We start from the raw sequence: 20,508 nt of genomic DNA, 5'->3' as shown, positions 1-20,508 counted from the left end.
ATAAGGCAGTCTTCAACTGCACGTGCGTGGGACCTTCCAGAGGTCTGTCCTGCCTGGAGCATGTGAGGAGGAAGATTCCTGCCTCTGGGATGCTCACAGACAAGAGTTTTTTTCTGCAGGATGGAGAGGATGTTTTCTCTGCTGTCATCTGGTTTGTGCTGCAGAGCTCACACTCTCTCTACCAGTTTCTCTTGTGGCATACCACATGCTTGCCCATTTTCAGTCCCTTTTCCATCTCTGAACTCAGTTCCACAATCTTTTCTGTCTTCCAGACTTTTGCTGCGAGTCCATTTTCTGACCCCATCCAGCTGGACAACCCTGATCCACAGCCGATCATTGATGGAGAGGAAGGGCTGATCTGGGTCATCGGGCCTGTCCTGGCCGTTGTGTTCATCATCTGCATTGTCATTGCCATTCTACTCTACAAAAAGTAAGAGATGCTTCTTGCCCAGATCTGTGACTGTTCGGAATGTCCCCAGCTCTAGCTCCGAGACGCAATTTCCTCCTTGGTCCTAAAGTTGTCAGCTGAGTCCTTAGCTGGGACATCTTGTACCCAGGATGGAAGGAGCTCTCCTAACCCTGCTCCATCATTCCTCAGCACAGGTGTGCTTGCTTATCCACATGGGGGGATGGTTTGTCCCAGCACAGGTGCAGCAGCTGGGCAGGGAGTGCTCTGGGGTCAGGGATTCAAGTGGTCCTTGTTGGTGTTCATTAGCCTGCTCCAAACGGGGAACCTGCTGGTCCCACTTTCCACCTGTGTTATCAGGGTCGGAGCTGAGCAAACACTTCCCCCTTCCTCTTCAAGTCCTTTCTAACCCGAATGTTTGTCTTGTCTTCTCTCCACTTACTGCTTTCCTGGACAGCAAGCCAGACAGGTAAGAGCACTGGATTTGCCTTTTATTCAGGTTTTTTGTTGCTGGGCTGGCTGTGTGTTCGTCAGCGTTTGCTGTCTGTGGTGTTGGGGCTTTGTTGGTGCAGTTCCTATCGTTAGATCTGTTCTAGCAGACGCCCTGTGTCAGGCTGGTACGGGACCACGTTTGAATCAGCAGAAAAAGCAAAGAAAGCCCAGTTTTTCTCCTACTTGTCCATTCCTAAATATAACGGCCCTTTCTCAAGCTGTGCAGCAGTGAGAGTAAGCGGCTCATAAACTGTTGGGTTAATGGAGCAGAGAAACACCCATTTGTGTTGCAGTCAGAGGTGAAAGCGGGTTTTCTCCATGTCTGACTGCTCCATACAGGCTGTCCCTGAGCCGCTGGCGTACTGAAAACAGAATTTCACCAGCTGAGCTGTCCTCACCCCCTTGCAAAAGCTGTTCTTGCCCCATCAGCCAGGGACCTCTAACAGAGTTCATTTATGACTGCAAAAATGAGACTTATTTCAAACCATTTCCAGGGCTGGAAGAGCTTTCACTGGAAGCAACTGATGGACAAAAATAAACTACTCCCAAACCACAAAGTGGTTTAATTCCAAAGTGCTGCCCCTTGCTGTGCTAGCAGGGCTCATGACACTTCTTCTAGCAATTAATGACATTAAGAGACAGCTCAAAAAGTACTGAATAACCTTCTCTCTGCCTAAATAATTGCCTTCATTGCTGCAGGCACATTATTGGAAGCTTCTGTGCAACCAAAGCAGGAGAGCGAGGACTTATACTGCCCCTTGCTAGAAGGGTGGGACAGTATTTGGAAGCCTTAGGCTATGGGTACATGTTCTCTGCCTGCTGGAGAAGTTCTGCTCCAAGCAGCTTGTCACTGTTCCCTTGCCGGAGGTTATTGCATCTTTAGATCAGCATTGGGCCTTGCTTTCAAATTCTTCTCAAGGAGAATGAGCCAGGTCAGCAAAGACTTTTCATCTGCCTCAGCTAACCAAACCCATTCTGAGCAGAATATATTAGGAAGCATTTAGGTGTGCAGCTCAGCTGGCAGGTTGGAGCGGGCTTCAGCTTCTGGCAAGGAGGCGAGACAGATCTCAGCAGGCACGGCTGTGATGGGAGAGGATGTGTCTACAGTGCGGCTTGAACCCAGCTTGTTAGGGTTCTGCAGATCGAAAAAAAGATTGAAACCCACTGCTTCAACATCTCTGTCTGCATTAAGGCACCTAGAGCTCCTAAACAAACCAGCAGAGCAGTACTGGTACTTCACGTCCAAGGTCGTGGCCAGGAGGTTCTGTACTTTTCCACATGATTGTGTTGGCTCTCGTTCTTTCAGGCTGCAAATAGTTTGGCCACAATTGGAAGGGTTGTGCTCGCAAAGCTCTGTGGAGTTCGGCACAGAGCGCTCTGTGCGGGGAGGCCGAGCTGTGAGTTCACAGCACCTGGGCTGCTCCTTGCTGCGTGCCTCTGCTTCTCCTGGGAGAAGGGGAAACTTCCAGGCTTGTCTGAAAGCTGCTGGGCCATTACAAACCCATCGAACGCAGCGCTGAGAAACGTTCCAAACCCCATCCCTTTTCTGATGCGTTTAGCTTACGTCCTTGGCTATGTCTGGCCCTGATTCTGTTTGGAGCCATGCTCAGGTGTGGACGTGGCCTGGGGAGCTGAAGAGGCTGAAAGGCCATGAGCTAAGGTGCTTTGTCTTTTTGTTTTTTTCGTTTCTGTATTTTTTTTATAGCAAACGGAAGGATTCAGAGCCGCGGACAAAATGCCTCCTGAACAACGCTGAGATCACCCCTCACCACCCTAAAGACCCTGTGGAAATGAGGCGCATCAACTTCCAAACTCCAGGTAACCAGCTGCAGACCAGCCTTTCTCCCTGGGAAGGCAGGAGTGGAGCAACTGCCCTTGTTTTGGCCCTTCCTGCCTGTGGGGAGGCTGCTGCAGCTCTGCCTTTGGCGCTTAGCGCTGCCCTGGGGTGCGGCCAAGGAACCCCGAAGCCTTGTCTGTGCTAAGCGAGGCTGCGGAAGGAAACCTTTGCTGGGAACCTCCAGGACCTTTCACAGGCTCTGCCTGGCACTGGCAAATGGGAAGAAAGGCTTTCCTGGATGAAACTGGTGCATTCTGGGCTAAATACATAGCTGCAAGCGCCGGGGTCGTGCCAAGCTTGCCACACACACCACTGCTGCCGTGCAGCACCGTGCCTCGTGCTCGGAAATTCCCGGAGGTGGCAGAGATGAAGCGTGGCAGGCTGCTCAGCTCGTGTTGTTCCAGCCACAGCTCTAACTGGCACTTTCTGCATCTGGGCCAAACCACTCGTGTTGGGAGCCAGGCCTGCCCCGAGGGTTGTGCGGAAGGAGGAGGGCAGCTGGTTGCTTTGCGCAGACGAGGCAGAGTCTCCTCGCTTAGCGCAGACACCGGCGCTGCCGACAGCTGCTGGGCTAGCACAGAACTGTGCTTCCCTCTTGAGCAGAGAAGCTCAATGCGTCCTCCGTTCCATACACACATACGTGCATGTCAACTGTCTGCATGACATCTCTGCGAGCCACCACGGCCCGGCACGGGCACCTACTCACACCGACGGACACTTGGCGATGCTGAGCAGTGCCTGCGCACTGGTACACACCTCTGCCTCTGAGCTCCTGGTGCTTGAGGAGTCGGAAGGGAATTTATTGTGCTTTTTGGGGGCTGACTGTTGTTTTCAGTTTGTTTGTATTTTTTTTTTTTTTGCTGTTTTGTGCTTGTTAGTAATGTTTCCGCAGCTCCTGTTTCCCCGTCTCAGTCCTGTCCTTAGCGTTGTCCGAGTTTTCTTAGGGGGAGGTTGACAAGTCGGGAGGCACTCAGAGGGCAGGGATCTTTGGGGAAGCACAAAGGCAGCGCTGAGCTGAGGGTTTCATATCAAAAAGAGTTAGGAACAACTGGTACCAGTTGTGGTATCAGCCCAAGCCCAGCAAGGACTGAAATCTCAACTGAGGGGTGGAAGCGGGTTCAGTCCAGCCTGCAGGGACTGAACGCAGGGTGGTTCAGCAGCAGTTAGGTCCCTAAATCTCCTCCGATTTAGTGGAGCTTTTGCAGGACAGTCTGAAGGTGTTTGAGATCTTGTTTGCATCTCCAGCTGCAGTTTGCATTTGTGTGGGCTCAGTGTTCTATCCTAGGGGCAAACAGGATCTCCCTTTGGGAGCATTCAGGTTGGATTCTGAGGGCTCCAGGTAGTGATGTGAGACCTGAGAGAGCTCTGCCCTCCCCTGTGTGAAACCTACGCTGAAATAAAGATAAAAGCTTGTGGCCAGCCAGCCAGGGTCCCAAGAAGCAGCAGGGAGGGCCACTTCATGCATTTCCTTCTCCCCACAGGACAGCAGAGTCAGCTGAGGGCACTTCCAAGCTTCAGTTAACATGATCAGTAAACGAGTGAGCCTGTCTCCTGTTGACCCTGCTGTTTTGGTCATGCCCTAGCTCGGAATTCTTGCTCTGAGAGGCTTTTAACCGTAGCCAAGGCATGCAGACCTGCCATTAAGGCCCTGCAGATCTCAAAACACTGCCTGGCTTCATCTGGCCTGGTGTGAGAAAGATGCTGCTGCCCTGTCGATACACGTTTACCCAGCCACAGAGTTTATCCAGCTAGTTTATTGTGCTCTGGTGTTTGTAAAGCAGTAAAAGGTTTAAAGGATTTGAGCGAGTTGGTCACCTGCCTCCCACAGAACGTTGCACCCACTTGGGCGAAGGTGGAAATGGGTGGAAAATCAGAGCTGGAATTGTGTTGATGGAGAGGTTGTGGTGCAGTTTGAGGGGAAGGCTCCACAGGTGATGCCTGAATTAACGCCATCTGAATTAAACTGGGGGTGCTGCAGTTTGGAGAGGGGAAGGCAGAGCCCGTCTTGATTATCCTGTCCTAGCCTAATCAGCACAAAAAAATAACTTTCTTTTCCTCTTTAGATTTATGTTGGTTTTTGGTTTTTTTTTATTAGCATGAATTTTTTAAAAAAGTGTATATTTTATTTATTTATTTTTTACTGTTTTCTGCAGATTCTGGTCTGAGCAGCCCTCTCAGTGACCCTGAGTTTGACTTTGAAAGTTAGTTCCTGTGTGTTTTTGTTCCTGTTGGTTTCATTTGCTCCCTTCCCCCCCATTATTATGATTTTCTCTTCTATCACTTTCCTTTCCAGTTCTGTTTCGTTGCTGTTGGTATTTCCTTTGCTGGATTCTCTGTATTCCTGCCGTGTTTGTCCATCTCATCCCTTCCTCTGTGCCATCCGTGTGTCTAAACCACGTTTCCAGTTTTACAGTATCAAACCAGAGGCCTTTTGCGAGACAAAGGTGGCAGGAGCAGAGCCCCCGGGAGCAGCGTGGGGCACCGTCCGTCCTTCTGTGTCTCTTTTGCTCGTCCAGGAGAAAGACCTGGGTCTGGAGGCTTCCTTTTTTCCCCGTTGCTGAAGGTGTTTCATTTCTGGAGCTTGGCTAAATGTCCCTCGTCCTTATTCCTGGGCAGAAAGCGATCTGCTGTGAGCATCGTGTGTGTGCGTGCTCGTGGTTTTGTGTTTGTTGCTTCCTAACGTGGGGAAAGAGCAAATAGGAGCTGCAGCTGGCGATCCCCCAAACTCTTTGGAGAGAGCCTCACGGGCTTCGTGTGGGAGAAGGGCCCGTTTCCCAGCAGTGGCAGGTGCCTGTTCTTTGGCAGCGACGTGTTCCAGGAGCACAAAGCCCAGCGGCCTCTCCGTGGTCCTCGCTCTCCCCGGGTTCCTCTCGAGGTGCCATCCAGCTCGGTGCTTTCACGCGGATGCCTGGGCTCTGGCCCGTGGAGCAGATGTTAGGGTGACGCTGCTGGCGAGTTGGCTGCTGCGCAGAGAATCAAGTCTTTTGTGATAAGATTAGAGAGATTGAAGTGATTGAAACGTTCGATGAGACTGGCTCTGACCGACTCCAACCCCATTAGAAGCCAAGATCCCAGCTTTGCTGGATGGGTTTGGGGATTGATTTTCTTTTTTTTTTTATGCTGGGCAGGGAAGTAGAGCGAGGTGTTAGCTGACAAACGTGAAGAACCACAGATGCTGCTTGTGCTTGGAGATGAGAGGACTGGGATGTTTTTCTGACTAGTTTAATCCAAGTATTGTTCTCTCCAGTATCAACCACTCCTGTGGGTGCTGCCCAGTCCCGCTGGGGCTCCCCCAGCCCTTCCCTGCAGCAGAGGGGCTTTGGGGGGTGTTTTGGGCCACCATGAGGTCTCCCTGGTGGCTCCCACAGAGCAGAGGGCCCTGTGAGCCATTTCCTTTCATCTCAGAATAGAGTTCCTGGATTAAAGCAGACAAAGAGAAGCTGCTGTGGCTGACACAGCAGAGCCACTGGTGCCGCTGGGAAGTTGAGCTTCTGGCTCGCCTAGTGCCAGGCTCCTCCTGGATCTTCACGGAAACCCCGATGCACTTGGCATTTTGACCGGGAAAGCGTTCATTGTTGCAGAGGTTTCCGTTCTTCTTTTATTATAACAAGCCTAGAAATCGATCTGACGAGGAGATTGGCCTTTAGCAGCAGCCAAACGAGGCAGGTTCCCACGCGCTCTGTCTGCAGCGGGTTGGCGTGGGGCACGACGTTCCCCACAAGGGACGGTGCTGGTTGTCAGGAGCCGCTCATGTGGAGGATTTTTCCTGGAGCATTTAGGAAGGAGACTTGTGAAATCCCTCCAAGGGGAAGGTGACTTCTCTTTCCAGATTGGCGCGGGGGCCTTTCCCACGCAGCCCGCTTGCTCAAAGGGGATGGCGGCTGTGTTGCTCCCTGACTTCTGAGCCAAAGAGAATCTGGGTTTGTTTTTCTTGCTTGCTCATTATTACTAGGATTTTTAATTGTGTTTTTCTTTCCTTTTAACCTCTGCGTTCATCGTTTGGGATTTCATTTTCGGCACTGTGTTTCGAAGCACGCCTCAGCAAATAATCTCTAGCTTTTAGCCGCGGAGCTGCCTCCCAGCCTGAGGGGAAGGGGTCAGTGAGGGGTGGCCCGCGGGGACCTGGAGGTGGCTTCTTGAGTTGCCAGAGGTTGTTCTGGGTAGCGTTTGGCTTTGCTCTAATGCTACAGCTCATGGTGTGTGTGTTGCCCTCTTCAGCTCTTACTGTCAGAGGCAGAAGGACAGACGCTGAGGGAAGTGTTCACAGCATTCCTGTGGTTTGGTCTCTGATTTCTGGCCTCTTGGCCAGCCTGGCCTCCCCGTCCCACACAGACAGAGGGGACGGGTTCCTCTGAACGCCTCCCGTCTGCATCGAGTGGGACACAAAGGAGAAATCCTTCTCCAGGTACAGGGCTACAGGACAGCGAGGAGCTTTTCCTCTGTAAGCCAGACGAGGCTTTCTGCCCCAGCACTCAGCAGAGCAAAATGGAGCCAGTGCAGCCTCCAGAATACTTTGGGGTGATCTGTGAGCTTTTTTGTCCATTCCACTCCACCCTTCTATTTTCAGCCAGACTTTCTTGTGCTGAAAGTAGATATTTAGTTAGCTTAGGGGAAACCTGCTGGAGTGGTGGCTCCGATCCCCACTCCGCCTGTCCTCAGGCCTGGGAGAGGCAGCATCTCTCTGGAAGTCACTGTAAAACTGAAGATGTCATGCTTGCTTTGCCATCTCTGTGCTGAGTTTCAGAGTATCTGACCATGCTGCTGCCACCGCCGCTGCTTTGTCACGCACCAACACCCACGGGGCTCGAAATTCTCCCTGGCTTCCATCCCTTCTCCACTCCTGTCCTTCTCATTAGGGCTTCTCGACATGCTGCTGTCCTCGCCTCCCCGCTGCCCTCACAGCAGGACGGGCTGGCAGGCAGCATGGGAAGCCTTTGGAAAAACATGATCCAATGCAGATGAGCAAAGCACGGAGCGCTTTTCCACCTCCAGTCGAAGCGTAGCTATTCGAGATGATAAGATGGGAAGGATTCCTGCTCTTCCCAGACCTCCGGCTGCCCCCTCGGAGCAGGAGGTGCAAACCACACTGGAAACCGAGTCCATCCTCACTGCTCAGCCCCATCCGTGGCTTGGAGGTGCTGTCAGTCAGACTGCTCTGATACAGCCTGCTTCTCCCAGGACATCTCAGAGAAGGTTCCTGGCTGTTCTCTGCCTCAGGACAAGCACAGCTGGGTGCTGAGGAGAAGCGCGAGGGCAGCGGGTGAACCAGGGTCTCGAGGCTTCGGCCTCCCCAGCGCGGTGCCTCCGTCCCGCCGAGGGGCTCCTGCCTCTTCATCACAAAAGGTGACGGTGTCCCCAGCAGCAGCCGCCGCAGGATGAGGGCAGAGAGCGCCAGCGGCTGCCGAGGGAGCATCATCCACCGGCTGTGAGCACGAAGAGCAGACAGGGCTTGCACATCCCTACCAGGTCACACTCTGGGAGCATCAGAGGTTGCACCGCTGCATCCGTGAGCTCCCCAAGAAGCTTCCAGAGCGGTGTTGTGCAAAGGACGATTCCCGAAAAGCCTCCCCTGCTTCCCCCCATCTGCATTCCCTCCCCCTGCCCCGCATCACCATGGTTGGCTGGATCCCTGCCCCTTCCCTTCTTTTGTGTTGGAGTTTGTTGACGACCATTGCGGGTGCTGGAACATTTGCTGCGTAGGTTCCTCTGGCAGCGTTTGCTCATTTTAAGTCCACTATTGGAATCGCTAACACGCATCTGCTCTTCAGATTTTCCTTTTTGTTCTGCTCTGATTTACGCATTGAAAATGGGGCCATCACGGGAACACTCTCATTTTACTGTTTGTTTTTTTTTAATTTCCTTGATTTTTATTTTTTACTTCCAAGGACACAATTTCGAGCCCTGAATTCTTCTCTTCTAACCTCCCTACTTTCATTGCAGATCTTACATTGTAATTTTTTTCTTTCTTGTTTCTTCTTCCTTATAAAATGTGCAATAGTTGTGAATTTTAGTTATTATTAAATGAGATTCTTCTCCTGCTGTCTTGTCTTTTAGGTATGCTCAGCCACCCACCAATCCCCGTTTCTGAGCTGGCTGAACACACAGAGCATCTCAAAGCTAATGATAACCTGAAATTGTCCCAAGAGTATGAGGTATGAGCAAGAGCGAGTGCTGCGCGTGGGTTTGCAGAGCCAGGGAATTAGGAGATTCAGACAGGCCCTCATCCAAATAAACATCACTTCATTTTAAGGATCTGGTTAGTCGAAATAGAAAAGCTTTGCATGTATTTCAAGTTACGTACCTGCTCAGTGCTTTGCTAGGTTCGATTCCAGATCATAGAACCTCGGCATGGTTCCTGAGCTGTTCCTGCCCGGGGTGAGCATCTTAGGCAGGGTCTGAGCTCCCTCCGGGCAGGGGGGGATGCATTCTGGAAGGTGACTGCTGGGCAGGAGGGATGGGGAGTGCCTCTGTCTTGCTGCTGAGCACAGAGAGGACCAAGCCCAGGACCGTGGTACCTGGTTTAGATAGCTGGAGTTAGGTGAGAGCAACAGCCAATCCTCCACAGCTGACGTGATCAGCAGCCACGGAGCTAAGGCTGAGAAAATGGGATGATGTGTGCCCTTCTGGGGGTTTTGTGTGCTCCTTTGTCTCCTCCCTGCTAATGCTGGTTGCTCAGGTGGGCTCCTGCTGTGCCTGCTGCGTAGAAAAGACTGCCCCAGACTGGAAAACTCCCACCTTGCCAAGGCTGATGGGGCTGGCTGGTCCCAAGGCAGACAGAAGGGGAAGGAGAGGAGCGTCATAGCCTGTTACTTCTGTGCAGCACAGCATCCTTGTCGCCTTCAGGAAGGGCAGGGCACTTGCAGAAACCTGCTCTTGCCCCTTCCCAGTGTTGTGGCTGCATCAGCGCTGGTTCAGTCCCGGTGCAGCTGTGGGGCTGCGCTCGCTGCAGGCTGAACACAGGGCTGATGTTTTGTTGTTCTAAGACATCAAATGCCCCAGTATTTTCAGCCTAGAGTGCTGCTGCTGTTAGCAGACAGAGAGCGAGGGGATATTTTCTGAACAAAGGACTGGTTCGGGGATGCTTTCTCCCGGTCTGGCTCACAGACACCGGCACACGTGAGGCAGCACTGTGCTTGCAGCTCCGCACCCACGGAGAGGGGTTCCCCTTGGAGAAGGTGCATTTGCTCTGCCGGGGTCTTTCACCCCACGCTGGGGCACGGAGCGGGGAGCAGCAGCCTGTGAAGATGCTCGATCCAGATTTCAAAGGCTGATTTGCATAATGCAATATCCCAAGTGCCCTGGCTTCGTTCCAGCCCAACCTCCTCTAGTGGGAGAGCCAGAGCTAAACAAACATCGCTAATGAAATGAATGCCAGGCGAGATTAGAGGGATAGAGAGCAAACAGACACATTACAACAGTATAAATACCCATTAGTTAGAAATGCTCTGCGGCAGGAGTGCGGGAGGACGGTTGCGTTGGGTGGGTTTGTAGCAGCGGTGCCGCGACCGCTGGCGCTGAGCTGAGCCCCGGGGTCTGCAGGGACAGGGATGGGCTGTGGGCACCTGGCAAGGGCTAACCTCGACCGGAACACTGGGATGAGTCCAGGCAGGTGCCTGCGGGACCCTGGCCCCACGGGCAGGAGGGGCAGGCAGGGAGAGGAGAGTGAACTGCAGCAAAGAACTCAGCACGCTCCTGCCAAGCCTCCAATTGAGGCAAACCCCTAGGGCTCTGCAGAATGATGAAGGAATTAAGCCCTTGTTTTATTTAATTCTCTGGCTGAGGATTTAGAGGTAAACGTAATTAACCTAATTTCCATAACTGGGACAGCTGGACTTAAGGAAAAAAAAAAAAAACTACAGCCCTAAACCTGGCATAAATCGCCAGGACAGGCAGGGAGGAGTTTTCTCACCAGTGCATTTCATTGTATGCTGCTCCATCCCTTCTAGGGAAAAGCCCTGCTAATCCGTGTCTTAGGGCCGGGATCTCTGTCCCTTCTTTGGGAGCTACCCTTGTCCTGCCAGGCTCCTGTGGGGCTTGCTCCCCTCTTTACACCTGGGAGACCTTTGGCACTGAGCCTTCCTGGTCCCAGGCAGCACAGCGCTGTCTCTGCTCTTCACAGAGCAGCCCAGGCCCCTTCTGCACCTGTAACAGCAAGGATTTCCCCTGGTGTTTCATGTCCTGTTTGCAGACACGGTCATAAACCTTGTCCCAGCTAAATATCTTCTTCCCCAGGTCTGAGTGCTCACCGAGAGGCTGGTGTATTTATGCCCTCTTAATCTCTGTTTAGTTTAACCATGCACAGATTTAGCCTCTTCATCACTTCATAAATGATGTGGTTGCTGTTGTTCTCTCCCGATTGCCGGCCGTGTATCAGTGTCAGGAGGGCTGTAACTAAGCCAGGGCAGCCTCGGCAGGAGCTCGAGCAGAGGCCTCTGGATTGCAGCCTGAGATTGCACTGAGGCTGCTGCCACCAGGTTGCACTGCATCGTGGCGGAGCAGGAATCCTCTCGGGTACCGCTCTGGGTGCACTTGGGGCCAAGGGAGATGGGGTGTGAGCATGCTGGGGCTTCCTCACAGCAAAAAAAAACTGTTCTGGAGGGATGCAAATGGTGTACGCTGCGTTCCTCAGCGAGATCTTCAGAGCCATGGTCTGTCCCACGCGGGACAAGGTGTTCAGAGCTTGTTTTGTTGCTTTTCTCCTCTCCAACTCTTGTGTTTTCTTCTCGATTCCTCCAGTCCATTGACCCTGGCCAGCAGTTCACCTGGGAGCACTCCAACCTGGAAGTGAACAAGCCCAAAAACCGTTACGCGAACGTGATTGCCTACGACCACTCTCGCGTCATCCTGCTGCCCATTGAAGGTACCGTAGCACCCCTGCTCCCGCGTGTCAGCACGAGGCTGAAGCTGCTGCAGGGAACCGCTGCCCACACCTTTTCTCCCTTCCCTCTCACCCTCTATTTATAGTCTTCTGAGAGTTTAACAACCACGCGGCACCTCTAAACCCAGCATTTGTTAAATTCTGATGACCAACACATTCCCTGGAGCTGCCGCTCTCATTTCAAGGGCTGGTTTATCAGGAAACTCCCTTTGCTTTATTTGGAGATCCCTGATGCGTTCCTGGCTAGAGGGGAGAATTCAGACCACGCAGTAGCGAGAGCAGGAGCAGGGCCTGGGTGGCAATGAAGTGGAGTTTGACTGGACGGCAGGTGAATGAGAAGCAAGCACAGAGCTGATTCTCCACACGAGCGTCAGCAGCACAGCAGAGACGGGGCTGCCGAGTGGCACGGACGTAAAGATGGTTTGATACGCAGCGCTGCTGCAGTCCTGGCCCCTAGAAGGCTCAGAGTAAGAAGGGGACAGTGTTAGCCTGGCAGGTCAGAAATTGTTTTCTGAGCTTCTTACAGGGGTGATAGGGCGGTAGGAAAATGTACATTAAATCTCACGGCTTCTGGCTCTTGACAGAGCTGCTTTGATGCCTGCCAAGATGAGAGGGGCTTCTGGTGGAGATGGAGTTAATGGGGCACCTGGTCTGCTCGCTGCTGCCAAGAGACCATTCAAGCTCCGCTGTCTCGGGCCGTGTGGCTGTGCAGCACGGAGAAGGCGTTTCAGCCAGTCTTGAGTTGCCAAGAGCAGCTCTGAGCAGAGGGGGCGTGGGATGCCCTGAGACCCCTGGGGAACGGAGGTTAATTCAGAAGCCTTCATAGCAGGGAAGTGCTGAAAATATCTCCCTTTGCCAAGGTGACTCTGGGGGATGCAGGAAGGTAACAGCCCATCGTGGTGATTTGCCAAAAAGCAGCAGGATCAGGGCTGGGGCTGGGCTGCGTTAGAGGATTTCCAGCGTTCCTCATTTTGGAGATGACTCTTTTCTGGCTTGGTGTTCTTCTGAGATTAATATTGTATGAGGCAAGGAAAGCAAAGCCTGTTAAAAGTTGCCTTGTAATTCAGGGGAAAGAGAAGAACAGGAGTGTTGGAATGAAGGATGTTTGGGTGGTCTCAGCTCTTGGGAAGGCAGGAGCTCAGGGCTGACGCAGATGTGGCTCCCACCTCTTCCCAGGTGGCACTGAGGGACCGGTGGTGTGAGCACATCAGGCCAAGGTGTAATTCTCAATCATCTGAGAGGTTCTGATGTGCCTCGGCTGGCGTGTCCCTTCCCACCAGGCTGTATTTCTGCTGAGGGCTGGAAGATGAAAGGAGTTGAAGGAATTGGTTGTTGCTTTCTCTTTGTTTAAATCTGGATTTGTCAAGGCTGCACATTGTCACCGTCTGCTTGGTCAGGAAAAAGCGATGGCTTTAATTCTGTAACTGGCCCTGTCACCCAGCGAAATGTTGCAGGAGCTCATGGCCACTACTTTAAATTACAGAGTGGACCCGAGGGGGCTGGGAAGGAGATTAATTCTGGAAGCTCAGCCTTGATCACGTTCCTGCTGCTGCCGCAGAGCCGCCTTCCCTCCTGAAATTTCAGATTGGGAAGGAACGGGGGCAGGAAACCCTCCAGAAATTTAATCAAAAGCCATTTCTACCAGCAGCTGAAATTACTGAGTACCCTTGAGGGCTGGCAGGCAATCCGGCCTGGATCGCTCCTCGCCCAGGGAAGCAGCGATGTCTATGGCTGCAGCAGGATGAGGACCCAATGCCGTGTTGGTGCCGCTCCCCCTTCAGCCGGGAGGGACGAGCTCTATTCCCGGTTAATCATAGGTTAGCAGAAACCTGCCAGCCTTGCCAGCCACTCTTCCGTCATCAGGAACGGGCCGGATCGCCCAGCAGAGCGGATCCTCCGTGCCAGCCCCGGAGGTTCTCTAAAGCTGAACCTGGACAGCGGCACTTGCCAGTGTCCATTTCGACTTCAGAGCAGTTTTCTCCTGCCATTCCCAATCACCCTCTTCCCGCTGGCAGCTCCTCCTGCTGCTCCCATCAAACCCCTCGAGCGGGGAAGCGGGCGAGCAGCTGTAACTCAATAGCCTGTAACTCACAAACAGAAAAAAACCCACTCCTAAAAATGACAGCGGACAATTTAAAGCAAGTCAAAGCCTGTAATTTCAAAGCCTTTACTGGCTGAATCGAGCCTGTTTTTCAACTTATATTGTCCAGCTGTAGCTCTCTGCCTGGATTAGACATTGGCCGGCGCAGCGCATCGCCCAGAGCCAGGGCATTTGGGGCCAAGGACTTGTCCTTGTCCTCTTGAGACCCCTCAATCGAGAACCCCAAGGCAGGACTTTGCCCCTCCTGGCAGCAGGAGTGAGAGACAATGGTCTCAAGGCCTTGATACTCAGTCTCTTTAATGTTGTTTGTAACAAGTTGTTTGTCTCCCCACAATGAAGAGCTTTGAGGCAGGAGCTTTAGCTGGGAGGAACTTGCAAAGAGCCTGTGACTCCCGCACAGCAAAGCGTGAAGGCTGTGGTGGTTTTGCAGGGAAATTCTCTCTAACAACGTTCCTGCAAAGATCTCCTCGTGCTTCCAACTGCGTGAAGTCCTGTGCAACCCCCTGACTTCCTTTTGCTGGTTTAAACAGGAATCGTGGGCAGCGATTACATCAACGCCAACTACATCGACGGCTACCGGAAGCAGAATGCCTACATCGCCACGCAGGGGCCACTGCCAGAGACCTTCGGAGACTTTTGGAGGATGGTGTGGGAGCAGCGTTCTGCCACCATTGTTATGATGACTAAGCTGGAGGAGAAATCACGGGTAAGATGCACGAGCAGGATGACTAGTTAGTCATAATCCCGGGGGACTGGAGGGTAGGGTTGGGGAACAGTGCAACCCTTTCATCTGCAGCCCACGTTTATGTCAGTGGGGATTGCTGCCTGCTTCGCCAGCACCCTTGAAAGTTCAGTGATTCACTGCTTGTAAAAACCTAAACTGTTCACGCTGGAAAGCTGCAGCTCCAGAGAAGAGGACCCTCAATCCCCTTGCATGCTTTGTAGGTCTGTCTCAGAGTTAATCGTGTGGCAAGTTTCACGTTCAGTTCTCGTGTTTAACAAGCCCCAGTGCGTTCCCTCTGATCTGCAGGATCATTCCAGTCTATTGTCTACATGATTGATGTGGTGCATCAAAGCCCTGCTCAGTCAGTGGGAGTTTTTCAAGCTGGGTCTGTCCCTGTCGTGCTCTGAAAAGACATTTCTTGCACCTTTCCTCCCCTTTTTCCCCTGGTCAGCATCACTTGTGATGCCAGGGCAGTTCTGGAATGAGCTTCCCCCACAGCACGAGGCTTATTCCGGCGATTTAGAATCATAGAATCACCAGGTTGGAAAAGACCCACTGGATCATTGAGTCCAACCATTCCCATCAATCACTAACCCATGTCCCTCAGCACCTCGTCCACCCATCCCTTAAACCCACCCAGGGAAGGGGACTCAACCCCCTCCCTGGGCAGCCTCGGACAGGGACCAATCACCCTTTCCGTGAAAAATTTTTTCCTAATGTCCAGCCTAAACCTCCCCTGGTGGAGCTTGAGGCCATTCCCTCTCGTCCTGTCCCCTGTCCCTTGGGAGAAGAGCCCAGCTCCCTCCTCTCCACAACCTCCTTTCAGGGAGTTGGAGAGAGCAATGAGGTCTCCCCTCAGCCTCCTCTTCTCCAGGCTAAACACCCCCAGCTCTCTCAGCCGCTCCTCTTCTTCTCCAGCCCCCTCACCAGCTTCGTTGCTCTTCTCTGGACTCGCTCCAGAGCCTCAACATCCTTCTTGTGTTGAGAAGAATTTGCGCTGCCTCCTCTCTTCCAGATAAAGTGTGACCAGTACTGGCCGGGCCGAGGTACTGACACCTATGGAATGATTCAAGTGACGTTACTCGATACCATTGAACTGGCCACGTTCTGTGTGCGAACCTTCTCCCTTCACAAGGTGAGCTTCCTCCTGCTCCTGTTTCTCCCAGAGATGGTCCTGGCATGCTCTCCTCGCTCAGCACAGGCAGGCGCAGCGAGGTTTGGGACCTCCCATCACTCCTGATGCTCTTTTCTTTGCAGAACGGCTCCAGTGAGAAGCGGGAGGTGCGGCAGTTCCAGTTCACCGCGTGGCCTGACCACGGGGTCCCCGAGTACCCCACCCCGTTCCTGGCGTTTCTGAGACGGGTCAAGACCTGCAACCCCTCGGACGCCGGCCCCATCGTGGTGCACTGCAGGTACCGGCTCCTTCCCTCGACTCTTGCCCGGGGCCTGCAGGGGATACGGAGGTGCCGAAGGATGTTGAGTCACCCCAGGAGATAACGCAGGCTCCTGGCGAGCACCCAGCAGGCGAGAGCTGCCCTGGGAAGTGGATTCCCAGCAGCTTCTGTGGAGGATGCTTGGGGTTTTCATCAAGCGCAGCATCATATAGAATCATAGAATCACCAGGTTGGAAAAGACCCACCGGATCATCGATTTCATGAGATGTGGTTTAGTTTACACCAAATAATTCCAGCATCGTTAGCAATGGGACGTGCCGTGTGCGGTGCTGGCGTCTGGGTCTGTCTGGAGAGGGTGTTTCTTGTCTCAGTAGGGGAGGAGGGTCGGGTGCAGCCTAGGAAGCTGCTGCTGTGCCCGCACCGCGTGGTGGGAGGCAGAGCTGCCACGGCTGCCAAAGAGGGGCTGACAGGGACTGAAAGGGGGGTTTGAGCGCTGCAGCTGTTCTCATCATGACAAACTGAAGGCCCCTGTGGGCAGGTAGCATTCCCTGATTCATTTTGCAACCCAGCAAGGAGTGCTTGCAGCCTCAGCTTGGATAAATCCCAGGGTTCTGGGGTTCCGGGAGAAGATCCGAGTGGTGCAGGCTGCAGGGGGAGCCACTTGTGCCAGCTAAGCAGCCTTTGGGAGTGGGCAACTTATCACTAACCTCGCAGGTGGCAATTATCGTGCGCCTCAGAAAATGAATAAAGAGAGCTGTCAGCTCACAATGCGCAGGAGCCGCTCCCAGATCGGCTGCTACGTTCCTGCCAAAGCTCCAGTCCCTGCTCGGCTGAGGTGTGCGGCGCCTCATTAACGGGGATGAAGGGGGCTTGAGTTAAAAAGGGGCTGCACTGGGATAGTAAAAGGAGATTCTTTATTAACAGCAGCAAACACACAGACCCACAGAGCCCTGCGGGGTCACCAGTGCCCTTACACACAGGTTTGATGTTACCTCAATGCACAAAAACATTTGGGGAAAGAGGTGACGCATGTTATTCACTTACAAAATCCGTAGGTTCTCGGCTGCTGAAGGATCTGAGTGATTTAACTTGCTTAGATCAGGCCAGCCTTTTGTTCCGGCCTGGAGCCTCCTGCCTGGAATTGTCGCCGTTGTGTGTCAGCTCCTGTCCGGGGACAGGGCAGAGGGAGAGGCAGGAGAAACGGGGCCAATAGGTGTGGAGGCGCATCGCCAGCGGCACCTTCCCGTCTTCCATCCTGTCCTGGGGCCCAAGGCCAGACTTGGTTGTGAAAGTTCCTGCTAAAAGGAAGCAAGACTCGAAGCAAAACTGGGAACGGCAAACCCTGCGGGCCTCAGTGTCCCCGCTGTCCCCACCGCGTGCTGCGTCTCCCGGGAATAGTTGGACTCGGATGATCCTGGAGGTCTTTTCCAACCTAGTGATTCTGTGTTCGCTGCTATTTGGGGCAGAGGAAAGATCCGCACTCCTGTGTGGCCCTTTAGAACATCTTCCTCGGGGCTGGAATGGGCCAAAGCTTCATTTTCATAGAATCATAGAATCACCAAATTGGAAAAGATCCCCCGGATCATCGAGTCCAACCATTCCCATCAAACACTAACCCATGTCCCTCAGTGCCTTGTCCACCCATCCCTTAAACCCCTCCAGGGAAGAGGACTCAACCCCCTCCCTGGGCAGCCTCTGACACTGCCCAATGACCCTTTCCATGAAAAATTTTTTCCTGATGTCCAGCCTGAACCTCCCCTGGTGGAGCTTGAGGCCATTCCCTCTCGTCCTGTCCCCTGTCCCTTGGGAGAAGAGCCCAGCTCCCTCCTCTCCACAACCTCCTTTCAGGGAGTTGGAGAGAGCAATGAGGTCCCTTTTCTTTCCAGTGCGGGCGTTGGGCGCACCGGCTGCTTCATCGTGATCGACGCTATGCTGGAGCGGATCAAACACGAGAAGACAGTCGACATTTACGGGCACGTTACCCTCATGAGGTCGCAGCGGAACTACATGGTGCAGACAGAGGACCAGTACAGCTTCATACACGATGCCTTGCTCGAGGCTGTCGCTTGCGGCAACACCGAGGTCCCAGCTCGGAATCTCTACACGTACATCCAGAAACTGGCACAGATCGAAGTCGGAGAGCACGTGACGGGCATGGAGCTGGAGTTCAAGGTACCGGGAGATGCGTGAATGGGGCTGGCAGGTGCTGGCGAAGGCTCACGGGAGCTTTGGGTCACGGCACACACGTAGCAGACAGGGAGCCTGGATGTGGCTGGTGGGAACCGTTTGATTCCGTGTTAGGGAAGCAGATAATGTTCTGACTTTGCTACTGCGGCTCCCAGGAGAGAAGACGCCCTCCTGCTGCAGGAGGCTTGGCTGGTCACTCAAATCCAGGTGGAATTTGCTCACTCTGTAGAGAAGGCTTTTAAGCTTTCTTTTTTCCTTTCTAAGTGTTGCCAGGGGAGAAGTCTGGGGCTCCACCCCTGCCCCAAGCGAAAGGGGGGAACACAAGGCAGAACAGCGCGATGGAGCGTGGAGGGCAGGGGGGGTGGCGCAGGAGTCAAGCACAAAAATACTGAACAGAAGGTTCTGGCTGTGTTTGTGCCTCCAGCGCCTCGCCAACTCCAAAGCCCACACCTCCCGCTTCATCAGCGCCAACCTCCCCTGCAACAAATTCAAGAACCGCCTTGTCAACATCATGCCCTACGAGACCACGCGGGTCTGCCTGCAGCCCATCCGGGGAGTGGAGGGCTCCGACTACATCAACGCCAGCTTTATCGATGGCTACAGGTAAACCACACCTCGCTGCCTCCTTTCTGAGCCTGAGGGTGCAGAAGTACCACAGGACAGACCAGGTCCTCGCACGGGGTCTTGTCCTGTCCCCTCACCCAGCTGTATGGCACGCAGGCTCACATCCAGCCTTGGGATAACTTTATTCTCTGTGGTCTTAAAATTACTACTTCTTCTCTAAAAGCGAACCCAACCCTTCTCCAGCTGCAGGTCCTGAACACAGAGTGTCAGTGAGGGGTGGATTTTTGCCATTGGGTGGTTTCTAAAATCAGATTAGCCTTTAATTTGTGATTTGGGGAGGTGGCAATTGCGACAGCTTCCCCCAGGCAATCCGTGCCACGTGCTCTGGCCCTCGACGCGGCTCAGAGCCCGGCACAGAGGCGAAGGAACAGAGCAGCCCTGCGGGTTTTCTCACCTCCAGGTGCATCAGCAGCCCCGGTGCGGGCTGCGGCACTGCCACTAGGGCTCCTCTATGAATTCTTGGAGCTACTCAGGCCCAGAAAACAAGGGTTCTACTTCCAGGAATGCAGCGCATAGCATATTACGCCTTCTTCCATATCCATCACACTAGTGCAATCTTGATTTACCCCTTGGGAACGGTGTTTAGCTTCGCTGTTGGCTTTTTTTTAAGCCATTAGCACCAAAGCCACTTGCCACCCCCTGTTCTAGTTCTTTCCCAGGATTTCTATGCGTTCTCCTTGCTCTCCAACCTTTGTATGTGTTTCCCAAAGCTTCTGCCCGAGCAATTCTCCACACCTCCTTGACTTCCCCTTGGGTTGGGGCTCTCTTTCAGGCAGCAGAAGGCGTACATCGCGACGCAGGGCCCGCTGGCAGAGACCACTGAGGATTTCTGGCGGATGCTGTGGGAGAACAACTCCACCATCGTCGTGATGCTGACCAAGCTGCGCGAGATGGGGCGGGTGAGTGTCCTGCGGGAAGCTGGGGGGAAGGCGATGGCGCAAGGGCTAACGGAGACCTTCCCTTCCCTTTCCCTCGGCAGGAAAAGTGCCATCAGTACTGGCCCGCGGAGCGCTCTGCCCGGTACCAGTACTTCGTAGTAGATCCCATGGCCGAGTACAACATGCCCCAGTACATCCTGCGGGAGTTCAAGGTCACCGACGCCAGGGTAAGTGCCGCGCGAGGGTTACAGCTGCGGCAGCTCGAACCCGTGCAACGAGGAGACTCGTGTTTAGAAAAGAGACTTTAGAATCATAGAATAACCAGGTTGGAAAAGACCCACCAGATCATCGAGTCCAACCATTCCCATCAAATGCTAACCCATGTCCCTCAGCACCTCGTCCACCCGTCCCTTAAACCCCTCCAGGGAAGGGGACTCAACCCCCTCCCTGGGCAGCTTCTGCCAGTGCCCAATGACCCTTTCTGTGAAAATTTTTTTCCTAATATTCAGCCTAAACCTCCCCTGGCCGAGGAGTTTGAGTTTTGGATCCTGTAAGAAAGTCTGAGATACAAACGCTTTGTGAATATCTGGGATTATCATCAGTGAGCTTAGGAATGAGGAACAGAACGCACAGACTGGCTCTACTGGAGTACATTCTCTTACAAACTGAGTTTTCCACCCTCTGCTTCCTTATCATAGCAGTGAGTCTCTGTGTTAGAGGTGGACTGAGCTGTTGATTTTCCTTGCTGCTTGAGATGAAGACAGAAAATAGCTAGCATCCCCCCAAAGAGTGAATGAAAGCACAGGCACACAGAGGAGACTGCTTACCCTACGGAACACGTGCGCTTCTCCTCGGGCTTCAGGAGGAGCCGCGGTTCCTCATGCTCCGAGGGGCACGGTCACTCAAATCATCTTAGATTCTCATTCAAATCATCTCAGATTGTGTCACATTTCTCTGCTGAGGGAATGTTTCGGTACCTTTTGAAAC

General features: G+C 53.3%; 1 protein-coding gene across 4 annotated transcripts in view; it reads left to right on the top strand.

The window, feature by feature from the left end:
* PTPRS (protein tyrosine phosphatase receptor type S) overlaps positions 1-20,508 on the top strand; it is a 156,846-nt gene that overhangs the window by 132,373 nt on the left and 3,965 nt on the right. For 3 of the 4 annotated variants that reach the window (XM_069877974.1, XM_069877972.1, XM_069877970.1), the window contains 12 exons: positions 273-430; positions 2,604-2,716; positions 4,889-4,936; positions 8,790-8,887; positions 11,472-11,595; positions 14,245-14,420; positions 15,454-15,573; positions 15,696-15,850; positions 17,719-18,004; positions 18,444-18,622; positions 19,416-19,542; positions 19,623-19,748. In XM_069877974.1, the coding sequence (XP_069734075.1) occupies positions 273-430; positions 2,604-2,716; positions 4,889-4,936; positions 8,790-8,887; positions 11,472-11,595; positions 14,245-14,420; positions 15,454-15,573; positions 15,696-15,850; positions 17,719-18,004; positions 18,444-18,622; positions 19,416-19,542; positions 19,623-19,748 (1,710 nt within the window). The remainder of the gene's footprint in view (positions 1-272; positions 431-2,603; positions 2,717-4,888; positions 4,937-8,789; positions 8,888-11,471; positions 11,596-14,244; positions 14,421-15,453; positions 15,574-15,695; positions 15,851-17,718; positions 18,005-18,443; positions 18,623-19,415; positions 19,543-19,622; positions 19,749-20,508) is intronic. The other variant, XM_069877973.1, reaches the window with a different exon arrangement.

The sequence above is a fragment of the Phaenicophaeus curvirostris genome, chromosome 28 (genome assembly GCF_032191515.1).
Source record: "Phaenicophaeus curvirostris isolate KB17595 chromosome 28, BPBGC_Pcur_1.0, whole genome shotgun sequence".
Lineage (NCBI taxonomy): Eukaryota > Metazoa > Chordata > Aves > Cuculiformes > Cuculidae > Phaenicophaeus > Phaenicophaeus curvirostris.
Note: the sequence above shows the minus strand (reverse complement) of the source record. Positions and strands in the feature narration are given on the sequence as shown.